General features: G+C 44.7%; 1 protein-coding gene across 2 annotated transcripts in view; it reads left to right on the top strand.

Moving 5' to 3' along the window:
- The window catches only part of LOC146347308 (testis expressed protein 56-like), a 44,778-nt gene that overhangs the window by 13,690 nt on the left and 7,718 nt on the right, over window positions 1–23,370 (top strand). The window contains exon 2 of one of the 2 annotated variants that reach the window (XM_084850446.1): window positions 17,177–17,357. The exons of the other annotated variant lie outside the window; for it this stretch is intronic. Coding sequence (XP_084706572.1) covers window positions 17,177–17,357 — 181 coding nt within the window. The remainder of the gene's footprint in view (window positions 1–17,176; window positions 17,358–23,370) is intronic. 2 annotated transcript variants of the gene reach the window in all.

Raw genomic sequence — 23,370 nt, 5'->3', positions numbered from 1 at the left:
GAGCAAGCGTCTTTTAATTTCATGGCTACAGTCACCGTCTGCGGTGATCTTGGAGCCCAAGAAAATAAAATCTGTCACTGCTTCCATTTCTTCCCCTTCTATATGCCAGGAAGTGATGGGGCCAGATGCCATGATCTTAGTTTTTTTAATGCTGAGTTTCAACCCAGCTTTTGCACTCTCCACTTTCACCCTCAACAAGAGGCTCTTGAGATCCTCTTCGCTTTCTGCCATTAGGGTGGTATTGTCTGTGTATTGGAGGTTGTTGATAATTCTCCTGGCAATCTTAATTCCGACCTATGATTCATCCAACCCGGCGTTTCTCATGATGTATTCTGCATATAAATTAAATAAGCAGGGCGACAATATACAGCCTTGTTGTACTCCTTTCCCAATTTTGAACCAATCGGTTGTTCCATGTCCGGTTCTTACTGTTGCTTCTTGACCCTCGTACAAGTTTCTCAGGAGACAGGTAAGGTGGTCTGGTACTCCCATCTCTTTCAGAATTTGCCACAGTAATCCACACAATCAAAGGCTTTAGCATAGTCAATGAAGCAGAATAGACGTTTTTCTGGAATTCTCTTGCTTTCTCTATGATCCAGTGAATGTTGGCGATTTGATCTCTAGTTCCTCTGCCTCTTCGAAACCCAGCTTGGACTTCCAGTAGTTCTCGGTTCACATACTGCTGAAGCCTAGTTGTAGGATTTTGAGCATCACCTTGCTGGCATGTGAAATGAGCGCAACTGTACGGTACTTTGAACACTCTTTGGCTTTGCCCTTCTTTGGAATTGGAATGTAAACTGACCTTTTCCAGTCTTGTGGCCACTGCTGAGTAGGGGTGTTAGAGAATTTCTCGCTGAAACTTCGGGGGGCCGAGTGCCAACGTATTCGGCCCCCCGAAGTAGTTTCGGGGAGAAATTCTCCCCCCCGCCCCCCCCCCCCGGGATGGGACTTACCTTTCCCGAATGTCGCTCCCGGTGGCGGGTCGCAGCGGCGGTTTGGCAGGGCTTCGACAGGGGCGGGGGCGGCAGCCGGTCTTTCGACCGGCTGCCGCCACCGCCATTCCAAGAAAAGTAAAAAAAAAACCACGCCCTTGTGATAGGCTACGTGACGATTAACATAGCCTATCACGGCTAGATTTGCAAAGTCAGCCGTGATAGGCTACGTAAATCGTCACGTAGCCTATCACGGGTGACTTAAAAAAAAAAAAAAAGGTTGCGTTGCTATTTGCGTTGCCCTTATTTTCGCCGTAGTCTACGTAAATCTTTACGTAGACTACAGCGACCAAATAAGGAACGCGAATGACGGCTCCCTATGGGGGCCGCCATTTGCGTACGCGCTTTTTTTTTTTTTAAGTCACCCGTGATAGGCTACGTGACGGTTAACGTAGCCTATCATGGCTGACTTTGCAGATCTAGCCGTGATAGGCTACGTAAATCGTTACGTAGCCTATCACGGGGCGTTGTTGTTTTTTTTACTTTTCTGTTGAAGTTCGCGGCCGGGGAGACGGGGCGCTTCTCCCCAGACTGAATTTCAGCCGGGGGCGAGGCGGGAAGCCTCCCCCACCGGCCTGAATTTCAGCCGGGTGAGGCGGGAAGACACCCCCCGCTCGCATGAACTTCGGGGAGAGAAGCGAAGCGCCTCCCCCCCACCGCGTAAAAAGCTGCGGGACAAGGTAAGTCCCTTTTGTACATCCCTACTGCTGAGTGTTCCAAATTTGTTGGCATATTGAGTGCAGCACTTTAACAGCTTCATCTTTTAGGATCTTAAATAGCTCAGCTGGAATACTGTCATCTCTGCTAGCTTTGTTGTTAGCAATGCTTGCTAAGGCCCGCTTGACTTCACTCTCTAGGATGTCCGACTCAAGTTCAGTGACCGCACTATCATGGCTATCAGGGACATTCAGATCTTTCCTGTAGAGTTCTTCTGTGTATTCTTTCCACCTCTTCTTAATCTCATGTGCTTCTGTTAGGTCTCTGCCTTCTTTGTCCTTTATCATGCCCATCCTTGCACAAAACGTTCTCTTGAGATCTCTGATTTTCTTGAAGAGATCTCTAGTCTTTCCCATTCTATTGTTGTCTTCGATTTCTTTGCATTGTTCATTTAAGAAGGCCTTCTTGTCTGTCCTTGCTATTCTCTGGAACTCTGCATTCAGTTGGGTATATCTTCCCCTTTCTCCTGTGCTTTTTGCTTCCCTTCTTTCCTCAGCTACTTGTAAAGCCTCATCAGACAGCCACTTTGCTTTCTTGTATTTCTTTTTCTTTGGGATGGATTTCGTTGCTGCCTCCTGAACAATGTTACAGACCTCCATCCATAGTTCCTCAGGCACTCTGTCTATCAGGTCTAATCCCTGAAATCTATTCCTCACCTCCACTGTGTATTCATAAGGGATATGACTTAGGTCATACCTGAATGGTTTAGTGGTTTTCCCTACGTTCTTCAATTTAAGCCGAAATTTTGCAAGAAGCAGCTCAATAACAATATTGTTTTTTACAGCATTGGAGTTTCTTTTCACCACCAGACACATCCACAGCTGAGTGTCCTTTCGGCTTTGGCCCAGCCGCTTCGCTCTTTCTGGCGCTACTTGGAAATTCCCTCTGCTCTTCCCCAGTAGTATATTGGACACCTTCCGACCTGAGGGGCTCATCTTCCGGCGTCATATCTTTTAGCCTTGTGATACGTTCCATGGGGTTTTCTTGGCAAGAATGCTGGAGTGGGTTGCCATTTCCTTCTCCAGTGGACCACATTTTGTCAGAACTCTCTGCCATGACCTGTCCATCTTGGGTGGCCCTGCACGGCATAGCTTATGGCTTCACTGAGTTACACAAGCCCCTTCGCCACAACAAGGCAGTGATCCATGAAGGGGAATTTTAGCCATAGGCCATTGCAGTGGTGCACAACAAAGCAATGTCCCTCAAAATATATACAAATGAGAGATGATAGGGAGGGGTTATGCATGATATTTAAACATTACAAATAAAATACATCTTAAAACATCCACTAAAATAGAAACCTAGATCATGTTAAAATTGTTCACAAAAAACTAGCTATAGAATCAACTTTCATATAAATACTAGCATAAATGTGAAATAAGGAAACACATGAAACTTTAAAATACTCAAAAATAAAATGAAACTTAAAACTTGTTAAAATTCCTCACGAGGTAGACTTATCAGATCATTAAATCTCCCTTACGGACTGCTGCCATCTCCTTCAGAGTTCTTGCTAGGGATGTACGAAACGACTTACCTGTTTTGTTTCGTGACATCCGCGGTGGGGGGGAGGCGCTCCGTCCCTCCCCCCAAAATCCTCGCCGGCTGGCTCTGCTCCATGGCAACTCCACGGAGCTGCTGGCTCGGTCCACCATTTGCGTCCCTTTTTTTCACCCTGATAGGCTACGTAAATATTTATGTAGCCTATCATGGCGAAAAAAAGGGAAAGCCATGGATCTTCTTTTATAGAGATAGTCCTCTGTTTGAAGGTCTGTCTGGTCCAATCCAGGAGGCCCAATACACTACGGTAACAATAACAGCTTTGCATCCAGAATATGTCCAGTCAGCACAAGAATCATCTTCCCAGGTTTCATAAATTGGCCCATCTCCTCCAACCCTGCCCATCTTGAGTGACTTCCAACCCAGAGTGTGTTTCCTCTCTAAGGAAAATCAACATTGGGAGGGAAGAATTTGGAGTGGAAAAACAGTGGGTGGGGTGGGGGTGGCTGGTTGAGTGGACATGTGTCCCCTTTTACCTCTATTTGGCTTCCCTGTCCAATTCTGGTTTAAAGATAAAGAACCTGAAGACCTGTTGCCCATCAACAATGAGCACCTGAATAGCAGACTGAACAGGCAGGCAGGCCGCCATTTGCATCCCTTTTTTTCGCTGTGATAGGCTATGTAATATTTATGTAGCCTATCACGGCGAAAAAAAGGGAACGCAAATGGTGGTGGCTACAGCCGCCACCATCTGCATCCCTGCGCAGCCCAGCAGTGGCCAGATGTTGCTGCCGGCAGCACCAGCCAGCAGCTCCGTGGAGTCGGGAGTCTAGAATCTGTGATTTCATTCAGTCTGCACCAATATTGTATCATACTTTTGTTAACTCTAGATTCGATAGAGGGCAGACCAGACTCTGCTCTCAGCAGGGCTGCTGGCATGCCTGGGGGTAAACCAAGTATTTTCCTTATAAAACCATTTTGGAGTATTTCCAATGGGGCCTTGTGTGGCGCAGAGTGGTAGGCGGCAGTATTGCAACCGAAACTCTCCCCACGACCTGAGTTTGATCCCAGCGGAAACTGGGTCCCGGGTAGTCGGCTCAGGTCGACTTGGCCTTCCATCCTTCCAAGGTCGGTAAAATGAGTACCCAGCTTGCTGGGGGAAAGGTAGTCACGACTGGGGAAGGCAATGGCAAACCACCCCGCTATAGCCTGCCATGAAAACGCCAGCAAAAGCAGCGTCCCTCTAGGAGTCAGCAATGACTCGGTGCTTGCACAGGAGGAACCTTTCCTTTTCTTTCCAATATTCCCTTCACCCCATATCTTGGCTCCATAGCACATTTAGGGGACTACTTTCCCAACAAATATTTTTAGGACCGGCTCTACTAGTTGCCCCTTCATGGATCACTGCCTTGTTGTGGCGAAGGGGCTTGCATAACTCAGTGAAGCCATAAGCTATGCCGTGCAGGGCCACCCAAGACGGACAGGTCATGGCAGAGAGTTCTGACAAAATGTGGTCCACTGGAGAAGGAAATGGCAACCCACTCCAGTATTCTTGCCAAGAAAACCCCATGGAACGTATCACAAGGCTAAAAGATATGACGCCGGAAGATGAGCCCCTCAGGTCGGAAGGTGTCCAATATACTACTGGGGAACAGCAGAGGGAATTTCCAAATAGCGCCAGAAAGAGTGAAGCGGCTGGGCCAAAGCCGAAAGGACACTCAGCTGTGGATGTGTCTGGTGGTGAAAAGAAAATCCGATGCTGTAAAGAACAATATTCTTTAGGAACCTGGAATGTAAGATCAATGAATCAAAGTAAGCTGGAGGTGGTCAAACATGAGATGGCAAGATTGAACATCGACATCTTGGGAATCAGCGAACTAAAATGGACAGGAATGGGCGAATTTAATTCAGGTGACCATCATATCTACTATTGTGGCCAAGAATCCCTGAGAAGAAATGGAGTAGCACTCATAGTCAACAAAAGGGTGGGAAAAGCAGTACTGGGGTACAATCTTAAAAATGATAGAATGATCTCAGTACGAATCCAAGGCAAACCATTCAACATCACAGTAATTCAAGTCTATGCCCCAACCACTGATGCCGAAGAAGCTGAGGTTGATCAGTTCTATGAAGACCTCCAACACCTTCTAGAACTAACACCAAAAAAAGATGTCCTCTTCGGACTGGAATGCTAAAGTAGGAAGTCAAGAAATCACCGGGATAACAGGCAGGCATGGCCTTGGTGTACAAAATGAAGCAGGACAAAAGCTAATAGAGTTTTGCCAAGAGAACACACTGATCATAGCAAACAGTCTTTTCCAACAGCACAAGAGACGACTCTACACATGGACATCACCAGATGGTCAATATCGAAATCAGATTGATTATGTCCATTGCAGCCAAAGATGGAGAAGCTCCATACAGTCAGTAAAAACAAGACCTGGAGCTGACTGTGGCTCAGATCATGAGCTGCTTCTTGCAAAATTTCGGCTGAAATTGAAGAACGTAGGGAAAACCACTAAACCATTCAGGTATGACCTAAATCATATCCCTTATGAATGTACAGTGGAGGTGAGGAATAGATTTCAGGGATTAGACCTGTTAGACACAGTGCCTGAGGAACTATGGACGGAGGTCCGTAACATTGTTCAGGAGGCAGCAACGAAATCTATCCCAAAGAAAAAGAAATGCAAGAAAGCCAAGTGGCTGTCTGATGAGGCTTTACAAGTAGCTGAGGAAAGAAGGGAAGCAAAAAGCAAGGGAGAAAGGGGAAGATATATCCAACTGAATGCAGAGTTCCAGAGAATAGCAAGGAGAGACAAGAAGGCCTTCTTAAATGAACAATGCAAGGAAATCGAGGAAAACAACAGAATGGGAAAGACTAGAGATCTCTTCAAGAAAATTGGAGATCTCAAGGGAACGTTTTGTGCAAAGACGGGCATGATAAAGGACAAAGAAGGCAGGGACCTCACAGAAGCAGATGAGATTAAGAAGAGGTGGAAAGAATACACAGAAGAACTATACAGGAAAGATCTTAATGTCCTTGATAGCCATGATAGTAATGTCCTTGATAGCCATGATAGTGCGGTCACTGAACTTGAGCTGGACATCCTCGAGAGTGAAGTCAAGTGGGCCTTAGGAAGCTTTAGTAACAACAAAGCTAGCGGAGATGACAGTATTCCAGCTGAGCTATTTAAAATCCTAAAAGATGATGCTGTTAAAGTGCTGCATTCAATATGCCAACAAATTTGGAACACTCAGCAGTGGCCGCAAGACTGGAAAAGGTCAGTTTACATTCCAATTCCAAAGAAGGGCAACGCCAAAGAGTGTTCAAACTACCGCACAATTGCGCTCATTTCACATGCCAGCAAGGTGATGCTCAAAATCCTACCAGCTAGGCTTCAGCAGTATGCGAACTGAGAACTACCGGAAGTACAAGCTGGGTTTCGAAGAGGCAGAGGAACTAGAGATCAAATCGCCAACATTCGCTGCATCATGGAGAAAGCAAGAGAATTCCAGAAAAACGTCTATTTCTGCTTCATTGACTACACTAAAGCCTTTGATTGTGTGGATCACAACAAACTGTGGCAAATTCTTAAAGTGATGGGAGTACCAGACCACCTTACCTGTCTCCTGAGAAACTTGTACGAGGGTCAAGAAGCAACCGTAAGAACCGGACATGGAACAACCGAGTGGTTCAAAATTGGGAAAGGAGTACGACAAGGCTGCATATTGTCACCCTGCTTATTTAACTTATATGCAGAGTACATCATGAGAAATGCCGGGTTGGATGAATCAGAGGTCGGAATTAAGATTGCTGGGAGAATTATCAACAACCTCCGATATGCAGACGATACCACCCTAATGGCAGAAAGTGAAGAGGATCTAAAGAGCCTCTTGTTGAGGGTGAAAGTGGAGAGTGCAAAAGCTGGTTTGAAACTCAACTTTACAAAAACAAAGATCATGGCATCTGGCCCTATCACTTCCTGGCATATAGAAGGGGAAGAAATGGAAGCAGTGACAGATTTTACTTTCTTGGGCTCCAAGATCACCGCAGACGGTGACTGTAGCCATGAAATTAAAAGACGCTTGCTCCTTGGGAGGAAAGCTATGGCAAACCTAGACAGCATAGTAAGAAGCAGAGACATCACCTTGCCGACAAAGGTCCGTCTAATCAAAGCTATGGTTTTCCCAGTAGTAATGTATGGCTGTGAGAGCTGGACTATAAGGAAGGCTGAGCGCCAAAGAATTGATGCTTTCCAACTGTGGTGCTGGAGAAGACTCTTACGAGTCCCCTGGACTGCAAGGAGGTCAAATCAGTCCATCCTAAAGGAAATCAACCCTGAGTGCTCATTGGAAGGACAGATAATGAAGCTGAAGCTCCAATATTTTGGCCACCTAACGCGAAGAGAAAACTCTCTGGAAAAGACCCTGATGCTGGGAAAGACTGAAGGCAAAAGGAGAAGGGGACGGCAGAGGATGAGATGGCTAGATAGCATCACCGATGCAATGAATATGAACCTGAGCACACTCCGGGAGAGTGCGCAGGACAGGAAGGCCTGGCGTGCTATGGTCCATGGGGTCACGAAGAGTCGGACACGACTGAACGACTGAACAACAACAACAACAACTACTAGTTGACCACCCCTGGAGAAAAAGAATTTCAGAATCTGTAGTATGGATCTGGATACTGTCAATTTGATTGCAGCATAGTGTGTTTTCCAGTTAATTCTTTCATTAAGATGGATACCCAGATATTTGAATGAGCTACATTGCTCGATAGGATGGCCATCGATTGTTCATTTGTGCTTTTTGTTTCCTTTCTCAAAAAGCACTATCTTGGTTTTAGAGTAATTAATACTAAGATACTCATTTCTACAAAAAGAGCTAAACTTGACTAGCATGCGTCTCAAACCTATCTGGTTAAGTGGCAATAAGACTACATCATCCGCATACATCAGAATTAGGACCTTGTTTGAGTCAAGAGTTGGCAGGGGGGAATTGGGGATTCCATTTCTTGCGCTAAGTTATTAACAAAGAAGTAAATAAGAAAGGAGCCAAAATACAGCCCTGACGGACTCCTTGGCCAAGTTTAATGTCTTCTGTAAGGTGACCATTTAATCCCATTCTTACCTGGGAGACGTTTGTGATGGAGTGTTTTAATAAACCAAAGAAGTCTTGCATTAGTGTTCGAATCAGCAAGCTTTTCCCATAAATGGGCCCTATTTACTGTGTCAAATGCAGAAGTTAAGTCAATGAAGCCTTTATATAATTTTTTCAAAGATCCTTGTATTGTTTTTTTGATTAAATGGTAAAGGACGAAGCATTGATCTATTGCGCTGTAGCCTTTACAAAAACCTGCTTGTGCTTCATTAATTACCTTATTTGCTTCTTCCCGAGCCATTAATTTCCGTAGCAAGTGTTTAGAGCATAATTTTGAAACTACATTCAAAAGGCTTATTGGTCTATAATTTTTTGGGTCATGGATATTTCCTTTTTTAAATATAGGAATAATCATGCTAGAGGACCAGCCGGGGGGTAGAATGCCTGTTGTATTGATATATGTAAAAAGTCCTAAGTGAACCTTAAGATCATCATCAGCGGCCCTTCTTCGTGAGACCCTGCCAAAGGAAGTGAGGCGGGTGGCTACTAGGAGGAGGGCTTTTTCTGCTGTGGCACCCCGGCTCTGGAATGAGCTCCCTAGCGAGGTTCGCCTGGCGCCTACATTGTATTCCTTTCGGCGCCAGGTGAAGACCTTTTTATTTTCCCAGGCATTTTAGCTTTCTAAATTTTTATCTTTGCTGTTTTAAATCTGTATTTTAAACTCCTGCACTGCTGCTAGATTTTATTGTGGTTGTATTGTTATATTGTGGTTTTAATGTTCTATATATTTTAAATTGTTTTATTGTGTGTTTGGTTTTAATTGTTGTGAACCGCCCAGAGAGCTTCGGCTATTGGGCGGTATAGAAATGAAATAAATGAAATGAAATGAAATAAATAAATAAATAAATAAGTCTGGTGAGTATAGGAGCCCACCATTCAGGATTGATCTATATATCTCCGGTGGTAACATATCATCACCTGGTGCTTTCCCTTTAGTTAGTGCTGCAATATCTTCCAGTACCTCCTCTGTTGCCACTAGTTGCCACTGGGGAAGAACCTGATTCATAGAGCGGGCAGGGGTAATGGAATCTTCATTTGAAGAGTTCCCAAAGATTTTACTAAAATGCAGCACCTATTAATTGGGAGGGATTAGTGCCTCTTGTGCAAATCTCCCCTTCCCTTCACCTGCTGTCACAAGTCTCCAAAACCTGGCCTCATCCTTATCTACCATCACCTGGCATAGGGCCAACCATTCCCTCTCATAGAATGCTGTTTTCTTCTGTTTAAGTAGGTTTTTATAAATCTGTTGTTGGGATAAGATAGCTAAGTTAGCTTCCCCAGACCTGTCTAGCCTAGCTATCCTGATCCATTTGGATAACATCTTTTTCACATTCCAACACTCCTTATCATACCAGGTAAAAGTGGTTGGATATTACTCTCTATGGTCCAGGCAGTTGTTACATGAAGTCTTAAAGCGAGGGCTATTTCCTGGTGGAGCTCTATGATATTGTCTTCCTTTTCCAGGCAGAGGTGCCTAAGATTACATAGTTTTTCACTTAGAAGAACGAAGCCTCATCCATCTTAATTAACCATTTAAGTCATTTCCCGCCAACAAGAGTACCTTCCACCGGATTAGGGCACATTGTAAGATGGCAAGAGGGCAGTGACACCGTCAATATGAGGGGCAGATGGTCACTTTCAGCTCCATTTTCTATTGTTAGATGTAGAACGTGGTAGCAGAGAGATGTGGAGACTAGTATATAGTCCACCACGCTGGCACCTCTCTGTCTGACAAATAGGTGAAGTAACCCTTAGAATTATCCTTGGGGCTTCCATTCACAGGAAATAGCTGATATTTGGATATTACATGAAACAATGCCTGACCAGCCTTATTGACCTTTTTGTCCTGTGATGACCATATCTGAGTAGAAACTCCTCAATATCCAATTTCATTACCTTTCCCAGAGTTTGACAATCAGCACCCATCCAGGCATTAATATCCCCACATAAAATGAGCAATGCTTCTGGGTAGTCTAATGAGATGTTATATAAAGTCTCATCCAATTTGTTCCAACCATCTCTGGATAAAAGGGCATAATGAGGGGGGATATAAATATTTAAGCAGATAAATCTGCCTATATGGGAATTATTGAGAAGAGCAACCTGGATAAAGTTATTTGTATACTTGTCCAGGATCACTGCTTCCATATCTAATTCAATTGAAACTAATAGTGTAACCCCCCACTTCCCTGACCAAATTTCTGGACTTTAAATGCTAGAACTTCTAGTGATTTATAACCCTGTACAAGAACAGAATTAGCCTCCAATAACCATGTTTCTTGGATGGCGATAATATCAAAGGTTTGGATGAATTGCAAAAATTCAAAGTCCACGAGTTTATTTCTCCATCCTGCTACATTCCAAGAGAGTATCTGAAGGGTGGAAATGGGATGAGAAATACCTGGAGGGCCTAGTCAATCATTTAGTGAACTAAGTGGGGAAAAGAGGTTTGATAGAGAGAATTCTTCATGGATAATTCCTCTGTCTTTACATTTTGAATTCATAGGTCACTGACTGTCTTTCTTTATGAACAGAAGCTCAGGCAGGACCCTTAATGTTGAACTTTCATTTAGGCTTCCTGATCCATTTCTTTGAGTCAATGGCTGTTTGCTTTCCGAGTTTCCATGCTCATGCAGGCTGTTTGGGAATCTTGAGAATCTCATATGAGGGTTCCGGATTGGTATGTTATTAGGGAAAGTCAATGGGAAGTTTCTCCTCCCTTCCCTGAGGTCCTGAGTTGTAGTTCTGAGAACCTCCTTAAATTTCAGAGGGGACTTTGGGCCTGAGTTTAGAGACTTTCTGCTAAGACAGGTAAAGGCTAATAAAGGCATAGGTTGAATGGGGCCAATTTCTATCAGTAAATTATGTAATTTAGAATATGACAACATTTCCCAAAGTTTCAGGCAAACACTGGGGTTACTAAAGCTCAGTTCAACACTCCCATATAATCTATTTGAATAAAATACATTTAACAACACAACTTCTTCCCATTCTAGTTGGACTCCCGAAAAACAATATAGATCTCTTAAAAGTGTTCGCTTGCTGATGAAGGAGCCTTGTTGAGTTCTTTACTCTCCAGTTATGGAAGATTAAAATTAAAGGTTTATTTTCTGGCTCTGGAGAGCTTGATTCTGGGCTGCTTCTGGTGGTAGGGAAGAATTGAAGAACAGCTGTCAAGAAGTTTGTTTTGCATGGATATATCTTTAGAATTATAGGAATCCTTGTCATCTAAAGAAATTTTGGACCTGTTTGAGTTTTCGCTGAGCTCATCCAAAGTCCACATGGTCTCCTCTGGCAGTTGACTGGTAGTGTTATCAACCCAGGAGCTATCCACATTCATAGCTTTCCCTAAACAGTCATAATTTCCTTGGCTTTCCCTGGGTGGGGCGACAGCTGTTGGAGATAGCACATCATTAAAGATGTTTGCAGGTAGAAAATTACTTTCAGTCTAAATTGAAGATTGTAAAGGATCTCCACAACTAGCGGAAGACTTTCTGCAATTTGCTCGCTCACCCATATACTCCTCCATATTTAAAAAATTTGTGGCGGGGGGCCCAAATGTCATTATACCAGATTCTATCAGTCCACATACAGCAGAGACAGTAGCTTCCAGTCCAGATACTTTTTGTTTAAGTTGGGTTATTCCACTGAAGATTTGTTCAGCAAGTGCAACCGTCAAAAAACAGTGATCCCCTAAAAAAGATAAGGGACTTGTGTTAGACTCAGCTGAGCCATTAGAATGTTGGAACTCAACATCTGGCTGATTAGAATCAGGAGCAGAGGAGCCATCCTTGAGTGTGTTCCCATCATCATTTGTAGGAGTGATGTGATATGGTGGAGACTCCAGCTGGGGCAGATGCTGAGACAGCATACTGGTTTCCTGGGAATTCACATCAAAAATAGAAAAGTCCTCTGGGTCCCCTTTCTCCAGATCACCTACCCACATCCCTGCTTCTTCTAAGCTTTCCTCCATAGGAGCACCTTCAATCAGTGGGATAAAAAAATTCTTTATTGATTTTTGAGTTTGAGGCTTGCCAGTGTTGTCTTGGGAGATTTTAAGAAGTGAATGTTGTTTCCTTGTCAAGACCATTATGATAATTTACGGTCAGTTAGAAATCGATTAATAATCAGATAAAAGTTTATTAATAATAATTCTGAGTCCCAGAATTTAAAGTTCTTTCTAGAACTGAGGTTTCTTAAAATTCTCAGCAACAACCAAAGGAATAGAGCTTTCTGTCACGTTGTATTAGCCTTTCATTTCCATTAGAAATCACACTGTGTCTTCGTTCTATTCTCTCCGTTACCTACACCTGCGGCTCTCTGTTGAATTCCTGCAGGTTTGGGAGGTTGTGCTCCTGGATGACTTCAGTGCAATTTCTTATAATCACGGAGGCGACTCCTTTAAGGGAGAAGCTAGGCAAAATGGACGGACAAGGAGTTCCAACAGTTAAAGATTTTAGGCTTATAAATTAAAACTCTGCAAATGACTTTATTCCAAAGCTCTTGGATAAAAAAAGTGTGAAGGTGCTTCTTGCTATATAAATTCTCCTACCACCCTATGTTCCAACAGAGGAGAGTAGGGTGATATTAAGTAGCGAGTCCTCCTTCCTGAATTCCCCACCAGGAATTCCACTATCTTAACAGCGCTCTTCAAACTTGGCAGGGTCCTAGCATCTGAACAGTTTGCTACATTAAATATTTGTTCTGTACAGAAGCTAGTCTCCAGCAAAGGAGATCGTTACCTTGTCATGGTGCTGCAGCTTGAGCACCTCAATGACTTCGTGAGCTAAACCGTGAAGGGACACCCAAGATGGGAAGGTCATGGCAGAGAGGTCAGACTAAATACAATCCCTGGGGAAGGAAACGGCAACCCACCCCAGTATTCTTGCCATGAAAACTAAATGGATCAGTACAACCAGAGATATGTCGATATACCATCGGAAGATGGGACTCCCAGGTCGGAAGATGGTCAAAATGCTACTGGGGAGGAACAGAGGATAAATTCAACTAGCCCCAGATGTGATGACGCAGCTAGCTCAAAGCCGAAAGGACGGCTAGCAGCCGATGGTGCTGGTGGTGAACGACGAATCTGACGTTCCAAAGATCAACACACCATAGGAACCTGGAATGTAAGATCTATGAGCCATGGCAAATTGGATGTGGTTATTGGGGAAATGTCAAGATTAAATATAGACATTTTGGGTGTCAGTGAACTGAAATGGACTGTAATGGGCCACTTCACATCAGATGACCACCAGATCTACTACTGTGGACAAGAGGACCACAGAAGAAATGGAGTAGCCTTCATAATTACTAATAAAGTGGCTAAAGCAGTGCTTGGATACAATCCAAAAAATGACAGAATGATCTCAATTCGAATTCAGGGTAATCCATTTAATATCACAGTGATCCAAATATACGCCCCAAACACAGATGCTGAAGAAGCAGAAGTCGATCAGTTCTATGAGGATCTGCAGCACCTACTGGATAGCCAAACAAAGATGTTATTTTCATTACAGGAGACTGGAATGCTAAGGTGGGTAGTCAAACGACACCTGGAATTACAGGCAAGCATGGTCTGGGAGAACAAAATGAAGCAGGACGTAGTCTGATAGAATTTTGCCAAGACAACTCACTGTGCATAACAAACACTCTCTTCCGACAACCTAAGGGACGACTTTATACATGGACTTCACCAGACGGTCGACACCGAAATCAGATTGACTATATCCTTTGTAGCCAAAGGTGGCGGACATCTATACAGTCGGTAAAAACAAGACCTGGAGCTGATTGTAGTTCAGATCACGAACTTCTTATTGCACAATTTGGAATCAGACTAAAGAGAATAGGGAAGACCCACAGATCAGTTAGATATGAGCTCACTAATATTCCTAATGAATATGCAGTGGAGGTGAAGAATAGATTTAAGGGACTAGATTTAGTAAAGAGGGTCCCGGAAGAACTATGGACAGAAGTTCGCAACATTGTTCAGGAGGCGGCAACAAAAAACGTCCCAAAGAAAAAGAAAACCAAGAAGGCAAGATGGCTGTCTGCTGAGACACTGGAAGCAGCCCAAGAAAGAAGGAAAGCAAAAGGCAACAGTGATAGGGGGAGATATGCCCAATTAAATGCAAAATTCCAGAGGTTAGCCAGAAGAGATAAGGAATTATTTTTAAACAAGCAATGCGCGAAAGCGGAAGAAGATAATAGAATAGGAAGGACAAGAGACCTCTTCCAGAAAATTAGAAACATTGGAGGTAAATTCCAGGCAAAAATGGGTATGATCAAAAACAAAGATGGCAAGGTCCTAACAGAAGCAGAAGAGATCAAGAAAAGGTGGCAAGAATATACGGAAGATCTGTATAGAAAGGATAATAATTTCGGGGATAGATTTGACGGTGTAGTCAGTGAGCTAGAGCCAGACATCCTGAAGAGTGAGGTTGAATGGGCCTTAAGAAGCATTGCTAATAACAAGGCAGCAGGAGACAACGGTATCCCAGCTGAACTGTTTAAAATCTTGCAAGATGATGCTGTCAAGGTGATGCATGCCATATGCCAGCAAATTTGGAAAACACAAGAATGGCCAACAGATTGGAAAAGATCAACTTATCCCCATACCAAAAAAAGGGAAGCACCAAAGAATGTTCAAACTATCGAACAGTGGCACTTATTTCACATGCCGGTAAGGTAATGCTCAAGGTCTTGCAAGGTAGACTCCAGCAATTCATGGAACGAGAATTGCCAGATGTACAAGCTGGGTTTAGAAAAGGCAGAGGAACTAGAGACCAAATTGCCAATATCTGCTGGATAGTGGAGAAAGCCAGGGAGTCTCAGAAAAACATCTATTTCTGTTTTATTGACTATTCTAAAGCCTTTGACTGTGTGGATCATCACAAATTGTGGCAAGTTCTTGGTGGTATGGGGATACCAAGTCATCTTGTCTGCCTCCTGAGGAATCCATATAACGACCAAGTAGCAACGGTAAGAACAGACCACGGAACAACGGACTGGTTTAAGATTGGGAAAGGAGTACGGCAGGGCTGTATACTCTCACCCTACCTATTCAACCTGTACGCAGAACGCATCATGCGACGTGCTGGGCTTGATGAAGCCAAGGCTGGAGTTAAAATCGCTGGAAGAAACATTAACAATCTTCGATGTGCAGATGATACAACTTTGATGGCTGAAAGCGAGGAGGAGCTGAGGAACCTCATGACGCAGGTGAAAGAAGAAAGTGCAAAAGCTGGGTTGCAGTTAAACCTCAAAAAAACCAAGATTGTGGCAACCAGCTTGACTGATAACTGGCAAATAGAGGGAGAAAACATGGAAGCAGTGACAGACTTTGTCTTTCTAGGCGCAAAGATTACTGCAGCCAGGAAATCAGAAGACATTTACTTCTTGGGAGGATAGCAATGACAAATCTTGATAAAATAGTGAAGAGCAGAGACATCACACTCACAACAAAGGTCCGCATAGTTAAAGCAATGGTATTCCCCGTAGTAATGTATGGCTGCGAGAGCTGGACCATAAGGAAGGCTGAGCAAAGGAAGATAGATGCTTTTGAACTGTGGTGCTGGAGGAAAATTCTGAGAGTGCCTTGGACTGCAAGAAGATCAAACCAGTCCATACTCCAGAAAATCAAGCCAGACTGCTCACTGAAGGAATGATATTAAAGGCAAAACTGAAGTACTTTGGCCACATCATGAGAAGACAGGATACCCTGGAGAAGATGCTGATGCTAGGGAAAGTGGAAGGCAAAAGGAAGAGGGGCCGACCAAGGGCAAGATGGATGGATGATATTCTGGAGGTGACGGACTCGACCTTGGGGGAGCTGGGGGTGGCGACGGCCGACAGGAAGCTCTGGCGTGGGCTGGTCCATGAAGTCACGAAGAGTCGGAAGCGACTGACCGAATAAACAACAACAACAGAAGCTAGTAATGATGTATGATAATATAGCTTTGTTACTGTTCAGAGAAGCCCAATTTGGCAGAGCTTAAAACAAATTAAAACAGGTATAAAACTGATTAAAACCTGAAAGAGCCAAAACCAGAGCTCTTTAGAAAGCTGCTACCCATGAGGCCGCTATCTTCATTCCACAATCATGCACTGAATGACAAAAAATCAACTGGGCGGAAAGTGAGGCCATGGGAAAATGAAGTAGCAGTGGTGGCTCCAGGTTTTTGAGGGTCTTGGGCAAGACACGCTCAATGAACCCCATTCCTCAGTGTCTACCTTCACATCAGCTGCTATTGCTCCTCTTCCTCTTTCTCATTACCACCGTTTTCTGGGCAGAACAAGTAGGGTGCAAAAGTGAAGAGGAGGGGCAATTCTAGGGGATCTTGTCAAGTGTGGGATCTTGGCAGGTGCCCAACCATGCCACGCTTGATGCTGGCCCTGTGAAGTAGTACACAAGGCAAGGGAGGGAATATATAGGCAGTTAGATCCACAACATAGAAGATAATCCCAGTGTCTGAGGACTAGGCTAATCTAACCCCCTATATTTTTGTACCAGCTTTGAGACTAGATGCTGTAAGTCAGTTGTGAATTGTATGCGTCACATCAGCACCACTAGGGTTGCCACTTTAGAAGAAACTTTTAACAGCAGCCTGTCAAACACCGATTTAGCAAGTGAAGATTTCTTGGCATGGAGATGTGGTGGGGAACGCATCACCTGCTAAATTTCTCTGGGCTGGGCTGCTGTCAAAGGCACAGCAGCAGGGCCAGTAAAAAGACATGGCAAACCTAAACCTACCACCACTGTACTTAAAATCGTAGACAATTCCTATTTCCCCCCTTCTTTTCAGGTTATAAGTTCTCCTACTTTGACAAGTTTCCAATGAATGAGCTACCACAGGAGGTTTATTGTACACCGCAGCCAGACCACATGCCCCTGCCAAAAAGATTTTTTTCCAACAAGATTGCCAATGAACATAATGCCTTCGGTGTGTATAGAAAGGATGCTCCTCTGGCAACTGTAGTTGCAAGGTAGGATGTGATACAATTACATTTATTTTTAAGTGTGACTGCATCTATTGCCTATTTCTTTATTTATTTAGTCAACTTGTATCCTGTGCTTTTGTCTAAATTTCTTGATTCACCTTAATACACTCAGGAGAACCTCCCCCCTCCTCCCCCATCCCTAAACATATAGGTTCAGTCACTCATTCTCCAGATGGGAATCCACCACAACCTTGCATAGGCAGTTGAGTTCACATATCACCAGATCAGCTAAAATATTTCTAGGGCCTGACTTCTGACTGCAAGGGGAAAGTGACCTGATACAGAAGTTCCCTCTTCTCTCTTGGATTAGAACCGTGAAGTTATTCCAGGATTATTTTGTTACATGAACAGTTTCTTCTCCCATAACTAAAGGCCATGCAGGATTATAGGCATAGAGATTATAAACATATTTACAGTCTTGTTGTTGTTTATTCGGTCAGTCGCTTCCGACTCTTCGTGACTTCATGGACCAACCCACGCCAGAGCTTCCTGTCGGCCGTCGCCACCCCCAGCTCCCCCAAGGTCGAGTCCGTCACCTCCAGAATATCATCCATCCACCTTGCCCTTGGTCGGCCCCTCTTCCTTCTGCCTTCCACTTCCCCTAGCATCAGCATCTTCTCCAAGGTATCCAGTCTTCTCATGATGTGGCCAAAGTACTTCAGTTTTGCCTTTAATATCATTCCCATATTTACAGTCTAATAATGTACTAAAGGGGTGTTTATGGCTTTAACTTTTGGTTAATTTAAAACTGGAGAACTACATATTTATGTTTGTGATAGAAACACAAGTAATTTCTGAGCTACAAGTATTTGAACATATTTAAACAAATTTGGCAAGCATTTGCTTGCCCCTGATAGATGGAAATGAACATTGCCACCCCAAAGCAATGGGGACCACGCAGAGTAGCTGGAGCCAAGTATGTGGAGCCTGTTTTTAAAACTTAAAAGCCCACTGATCAGCTTTTTGGTGGGGAATAGGGGGCCTGAAACTAGGACTTCAGTATTTAAAAAAGCACTGTTTGTGCAGCCCCAGACACTGAAACACGAGATGGGAATGGTGTGTTCAGCACCTAGTTGCACATTTTGTTCTCCAACTAGGAGCCTGCAAGTGACTGTAGCAAAGTGTTTTGCAAATCAGGACCCTAACTGACAAAGAGATAAATCAATGCCAACTTTCAGACACAGTTTTCACTTCAGGTAGTCTACCACTGTCAGTGATTTGTTCAGCCAAAAGAAAAACACATAACATCGTCATGGGTTCATCTTGCTCATTTTTCACATTACAAATTCATTAATTTGTTGCCCAATACTGGCACTTTATCTAGTCCTAAATAGTTGGTCAGGAATAGAGGTGGTCTAGTTTTATTACTGGCTGTGCTCCAACCAGCAGCTTGACTCACAGCCTTTTGACAAGTGAAGCTTTGTAGACATATTTGAGGAAAACTTCATCTGATCTCCATGCCAGGGAAAGCTTCACCTATGGATTTTTGTTTTCATGTCTAGCTGTTGTTAAAGGCACAAAAGCAGTGTCAGTAAAAATTTGGCAATCTGCCACAAGAGTTCTTCCTTACAGAAACTTTCTGTGTTTTCCTCTTGTTAGATAAAAAAAGTCCTTGTTTTCAGTTTAGAAGAAAAGGAAGCCAGGCAGGCAGCAGTGGATTCAACACTATTTTATTGAACGTTTTGCAAAACGGGTGCAGAGCAGTCTGGACCCCGAGACACATGTGCAAAAGCCTTTTATACCATATCACTTCTATTGTTCTTGCCAGTAACCAATGAAACAGTCAGTACATCAGCTTACCAAGTCAATAGCCAATAAACAGTCAGTATCAGCTTACCAAGCCGTTAGTCATGAGCGCGTCATTATGGTTCTCCTTTTGGCTCCGCCCACATTTTTCCCGCCACTCAGGCTCCTACGTAACTGAGGCGCCAACGGTTATGGAGTCTCTTTTTTTCTAACAATTCCCTCCTTTAAGTCTTTACTCACGTCTTAAAGCGTTGAAAACGGAGCCTCTTTATTGGTACAATAAAGCAAGAGCATCTGTTTTGACAGAGCGGTTTCTATCAATCGCTGGGATAAGCCTCTAACACAGGGGATAATGCAACAACCAAATAATACCAGAACTCCTACTACCACTACAAGCGAGATAAGGATTGAGGCTGCTAGGTGTTTCCATTTTCCAAACCACTTTTCTAACCAGGCGGTCACGGGGTTGTTAATCCCCGAATTCTCGGCTAATTCTTCAGACAAGGCGTTGAGGCCCTGCAAAGCCCTTGTTACCATGCCACCTGGGGCAGTGTTGTTAGGGATGAAGGTGCAACACCGTCCACCTAGCATGACACAAACCCCCCCTTTTTCTGCTAACATCATATCAAGAACACGCCGATTTTCCCAAGCCATTTGGCTGGTGGCATCTAGCTGCTCAGCCAATCCTTTTACAGCATCTCAGGTATAGTTTATAAATCTTTGTTGATTATAATAAACGTAATTGATCCAATCTACATTTTTGTTAATGGTCACCCACCAAAACAGGGTAGATTCAAATCCTGCAGCAATTTGATTTCTTCCTTCGAACTCATCTGGCACTCCCCTTGGTACTCCTATGGAGTCAATGTATATTTGATCATCAAAAGGGGTTACTGATTGTTTCTGCCGGGGTTGGCTAGTCTTCTCTGCTGGATGATACGCAATTGAAAAGGGGACTGCCAACTGAACTAACCCACAAGCTCCAGACCAATTGGAGGGCAATACCTCATACAACTCTAGACCACCACAATACCACCAGAGATCAGCCCGTGGGACTGAAAGGGAATTATTCCTAAAGCGGGTGGAATTAACACATCTTATTTTACTCGTCAGGTTCCCTATACGCCCCTCTGTGTCTGCAAGGTTTCGGTGTATGCATCCGGTATGGTTTCTTCTTTGCAAGAAGATTGTGGAAGGTCTGACGCGATCCTTTAATTTGAGTGGGGGGTATAATTTATTTATGGGGCCGCGGTGGCTTAGTGGTTAAGACGCTGAACTGCAGACTGGAAGGTCGGCAGGTCAGCAGTTCGAGACCCGAGTGCCGCGTGACGGAGTGAGCTCCCGTCTTCAGTCCCAGCTTCTGCCGACCTAGCAGTTCGAAAGCAAGAAATTGCAAGTAGATAAATAGGTACCGCCTCGGCGGGAAAGGTAACAGCGTTCCATGCACCTCGGTGTTCAGTCATGCCGGCCAAATGACCACGGAAGCGTCTTCGGACAGCGCTGGCTCTTCGGCTTAGAAACGGGGATGAGCACCGCACCCTAGAGTCGGACACGACTGGTTGGGGACACCTTTACCTTTATAATTTATTGAGGGTTTGCCATTCCTCCTCTCCCCATGCATCAGGGTGTTGGAACAAACGGATCACGCAGGTGAGGAGGGAAGGAGTGTCCCACCCCAGAGGAAAAGGCAGCACCTTTGCTACTGATCTTCCTGTGGCACAAACAAAACAGTCAGACTTATTTAAGGACTTGGCTGTATACTTTATCCACTCTAACCACACATTATCAGTTTCCTCTGTTATTGGGATTCCTAACCTGGTTCTCCAGGGACGCCTCTCTTTCTCGGGGATGTGTACCAGAAGTGGTTTGAGGGGTGTAGGTGTGACATTTCGGGGTTTTATCTTAAAGCTGTCAAGTCCAAGTCCTTGAGGCATCACCATCCATGTTAATATTTCTTTGACTAACATTACCAACACCACCCACAATACTTGCTTCATATTACAAGTTTTTTGTAATTCGAACCCGAGCTTTTCCCAGATGTTGTGACTTGTATATTACAGGTGATTGTGGCTCCTAGATGGCTTCTTCGCCTGTGTCCCTGGCAGCTTCCGGAGGGGTGCCAGGGAGCAAAGGACCGTTGCCCGTGTCCTTCTGTTCTTTCCAGGTGACAGAAGGAAGCAAGGGTCGCCTAAATGGCTTTATCTGGCTGCAATGTGTCCATTTGCTAGAACCCACAAGCTTTACACACGAGTGGCTGGTTGGTCCCACCAAATAAGGCCCCTCCCACCCTTCCTTTAAAGCTTCTTTATTCCACTTTTTCAGCAACACCTCGTCTCCCGTCTGGAAGATGGATAGGTGCATCTAACGGCAATCTCTGGAACGGAACAGAATAAGCTCGTAGCTGTGAAAGAACAGACTGTAGAGAAGTCAACTGATCCCTTAGCATCTGATCACCCATCTCCCACTTGACTTCCTCCCTCCTTCCACAGTGTACCTGAGGCAGGAACCCAAACATCAGTTCGAAGGGGGACAATTTTATGTCCTTTCTTGGCATCCTTCGAAGCTTCGTTAAAGCTATTGGCAGAGCCTCAACCCAAGTGGAGTTTGGTTAAAGTCTCCTTGAGGCTCCGATTGATTCTTTTAACTTGTCCACTTGCCTGGGGCCTCCAGGGGCAATGTAAATGCCACTCTACTCCCAGAGCCTGTGCCAGTCCCCGTGTAATAACTGAGGTGAAGTGTGAGCCCTGATCGGACTCTATAACTTTGGGCAGGGAGAACCGGGGCACCACCTCCTGTAACAATTTAGCAACAACAGTTTTAGCTTGGCAGTTCCTACATGGAAACGCCTCTACCCACCCTGTCATTTGATACACTATTACAAGCAAATACCTGTAACCCCTACATGGTGGCATTTCAGCAAAATCAATCTGCACCCTCTGGAAAGGATAGTAGGCCCATGGTCGCCCTCCTTTTGGAGGAGGGGGTGCCCTGGGAGGGTTGGTTTTCTGGCAGACTTCACAGGTTGCGGCCAGTCGGTGGGCGCATACAGTTATGCCAGGGGAGACAAACAGCCTCTTGCAATAGTCAATCATGGCTGATACTCCAGGGTGTCCTAGAGAATGGTGAACTTGTTCTAAGACAACCCTCTGCAGGGTCTGTGGAAGAAGCAGTCTTCCATCTGTCATCTGGATCCATCCGTCGTCGCAGGGACTTATTCCGTGTTCTTGTGCCATCTGTAACTCAGCAGGGGAGTATGTGGGGCGCTCTTTTCTTTTGGGTAGAATGAGGAATGTTCCTTGGATTCCCTCTCTGGCTGCTCTTTTTGCGGCCTCATCTGCCTTCTGGTTTCCCTGTCTCCATTTTTCCTCTTTTTCTTTCCCATGGGCTCGGACGTGGACAACAGCCACTTGTGAGGGTAGCTGGAGGGCATCCAGAAGATCCACTATTAGGCCGCCATTAGCCACTGGAGATCCGTTTGCTGTAAGGAATCCCCTCTCTTTCCACAGTTGCCCATGAGCATGCACAACAGCGAAGGCATTTTTGCTATCAGTATAGATATTTACTCGCTTTCCCTTGCTGGCTTGCAGGGCTCTTGTCAGGGCTACCAGTTCAGTGGATTGGGCGGAGAAATGAGGAGGCAACCTTTCCTCGTGCACATTCTCGTCTAGAGTAACAACGGCCGCTCCTGTGTAGCGCCTTCCATCCAGCATATAGCTAGACCCATCTACAAACAGGTCTCTGGCTCCCTCTATTGGTTCATCCTCAAGGTCCGGTCGGCCTTTGGTGTCTAGGTCTAATACTTCAAGGCAGTCATGATCTGGGAGTCCCGATCCGTTTGTGCCCAGTAATGTTGGCAGTAGTGTGGCGATATTAAAGCTAGAGCAAGCCTTAAAAGTGAGGTTTTCGTTTGTTAGTAAACTTATTTCATATCGGGAATGCCGGGCCGGGTTGAGAAATTTGCTTCCTCCTCCTGATCCCAAAATTTGTGGCACCCCATGCGGCACCCAAACTTCAATGGGTCCTCCCATCGTCATTTTCTTGGCCTTGGTACAGATCAGAGCTGTTGCCGCCACTGCTCTCAGGCAACTTGGCCATCCTCGTGCTACGACATCTAGGACCTTGGAATAATATCCCACTGGTCTCCAAGAGGGCCCTTTTCGCTGGCAAAGCACTCCCTTATTTTCATGCACATAAAGTCTAAATGGCCGGCTGGGATTTGGTATGGCCAGTGCGGGTGTTGACACAAGAGCAG

The sequence above is a fragment of the Heloderma suspectum genome, chromosome 4 (genome assembly GCF_057233095.1).
Source record: "Heloderma suspectum isolate Gila_16-S chromosome 4, 16-S_ref, whole genome shotgun sequence".
In the NCBI taxonomy this organism is placed as follows: domain Eukaryota; kingdom Metazoa; phylum Chordata; class Lepidosauria; order Squamata; family Helodermatidae; genus Heloderma; species Heloderma suspectum.
Note: the sequence above shows the minus strand (reverse complement) of the source record. Positions and strands in the feature narration are given on the sequence as shown.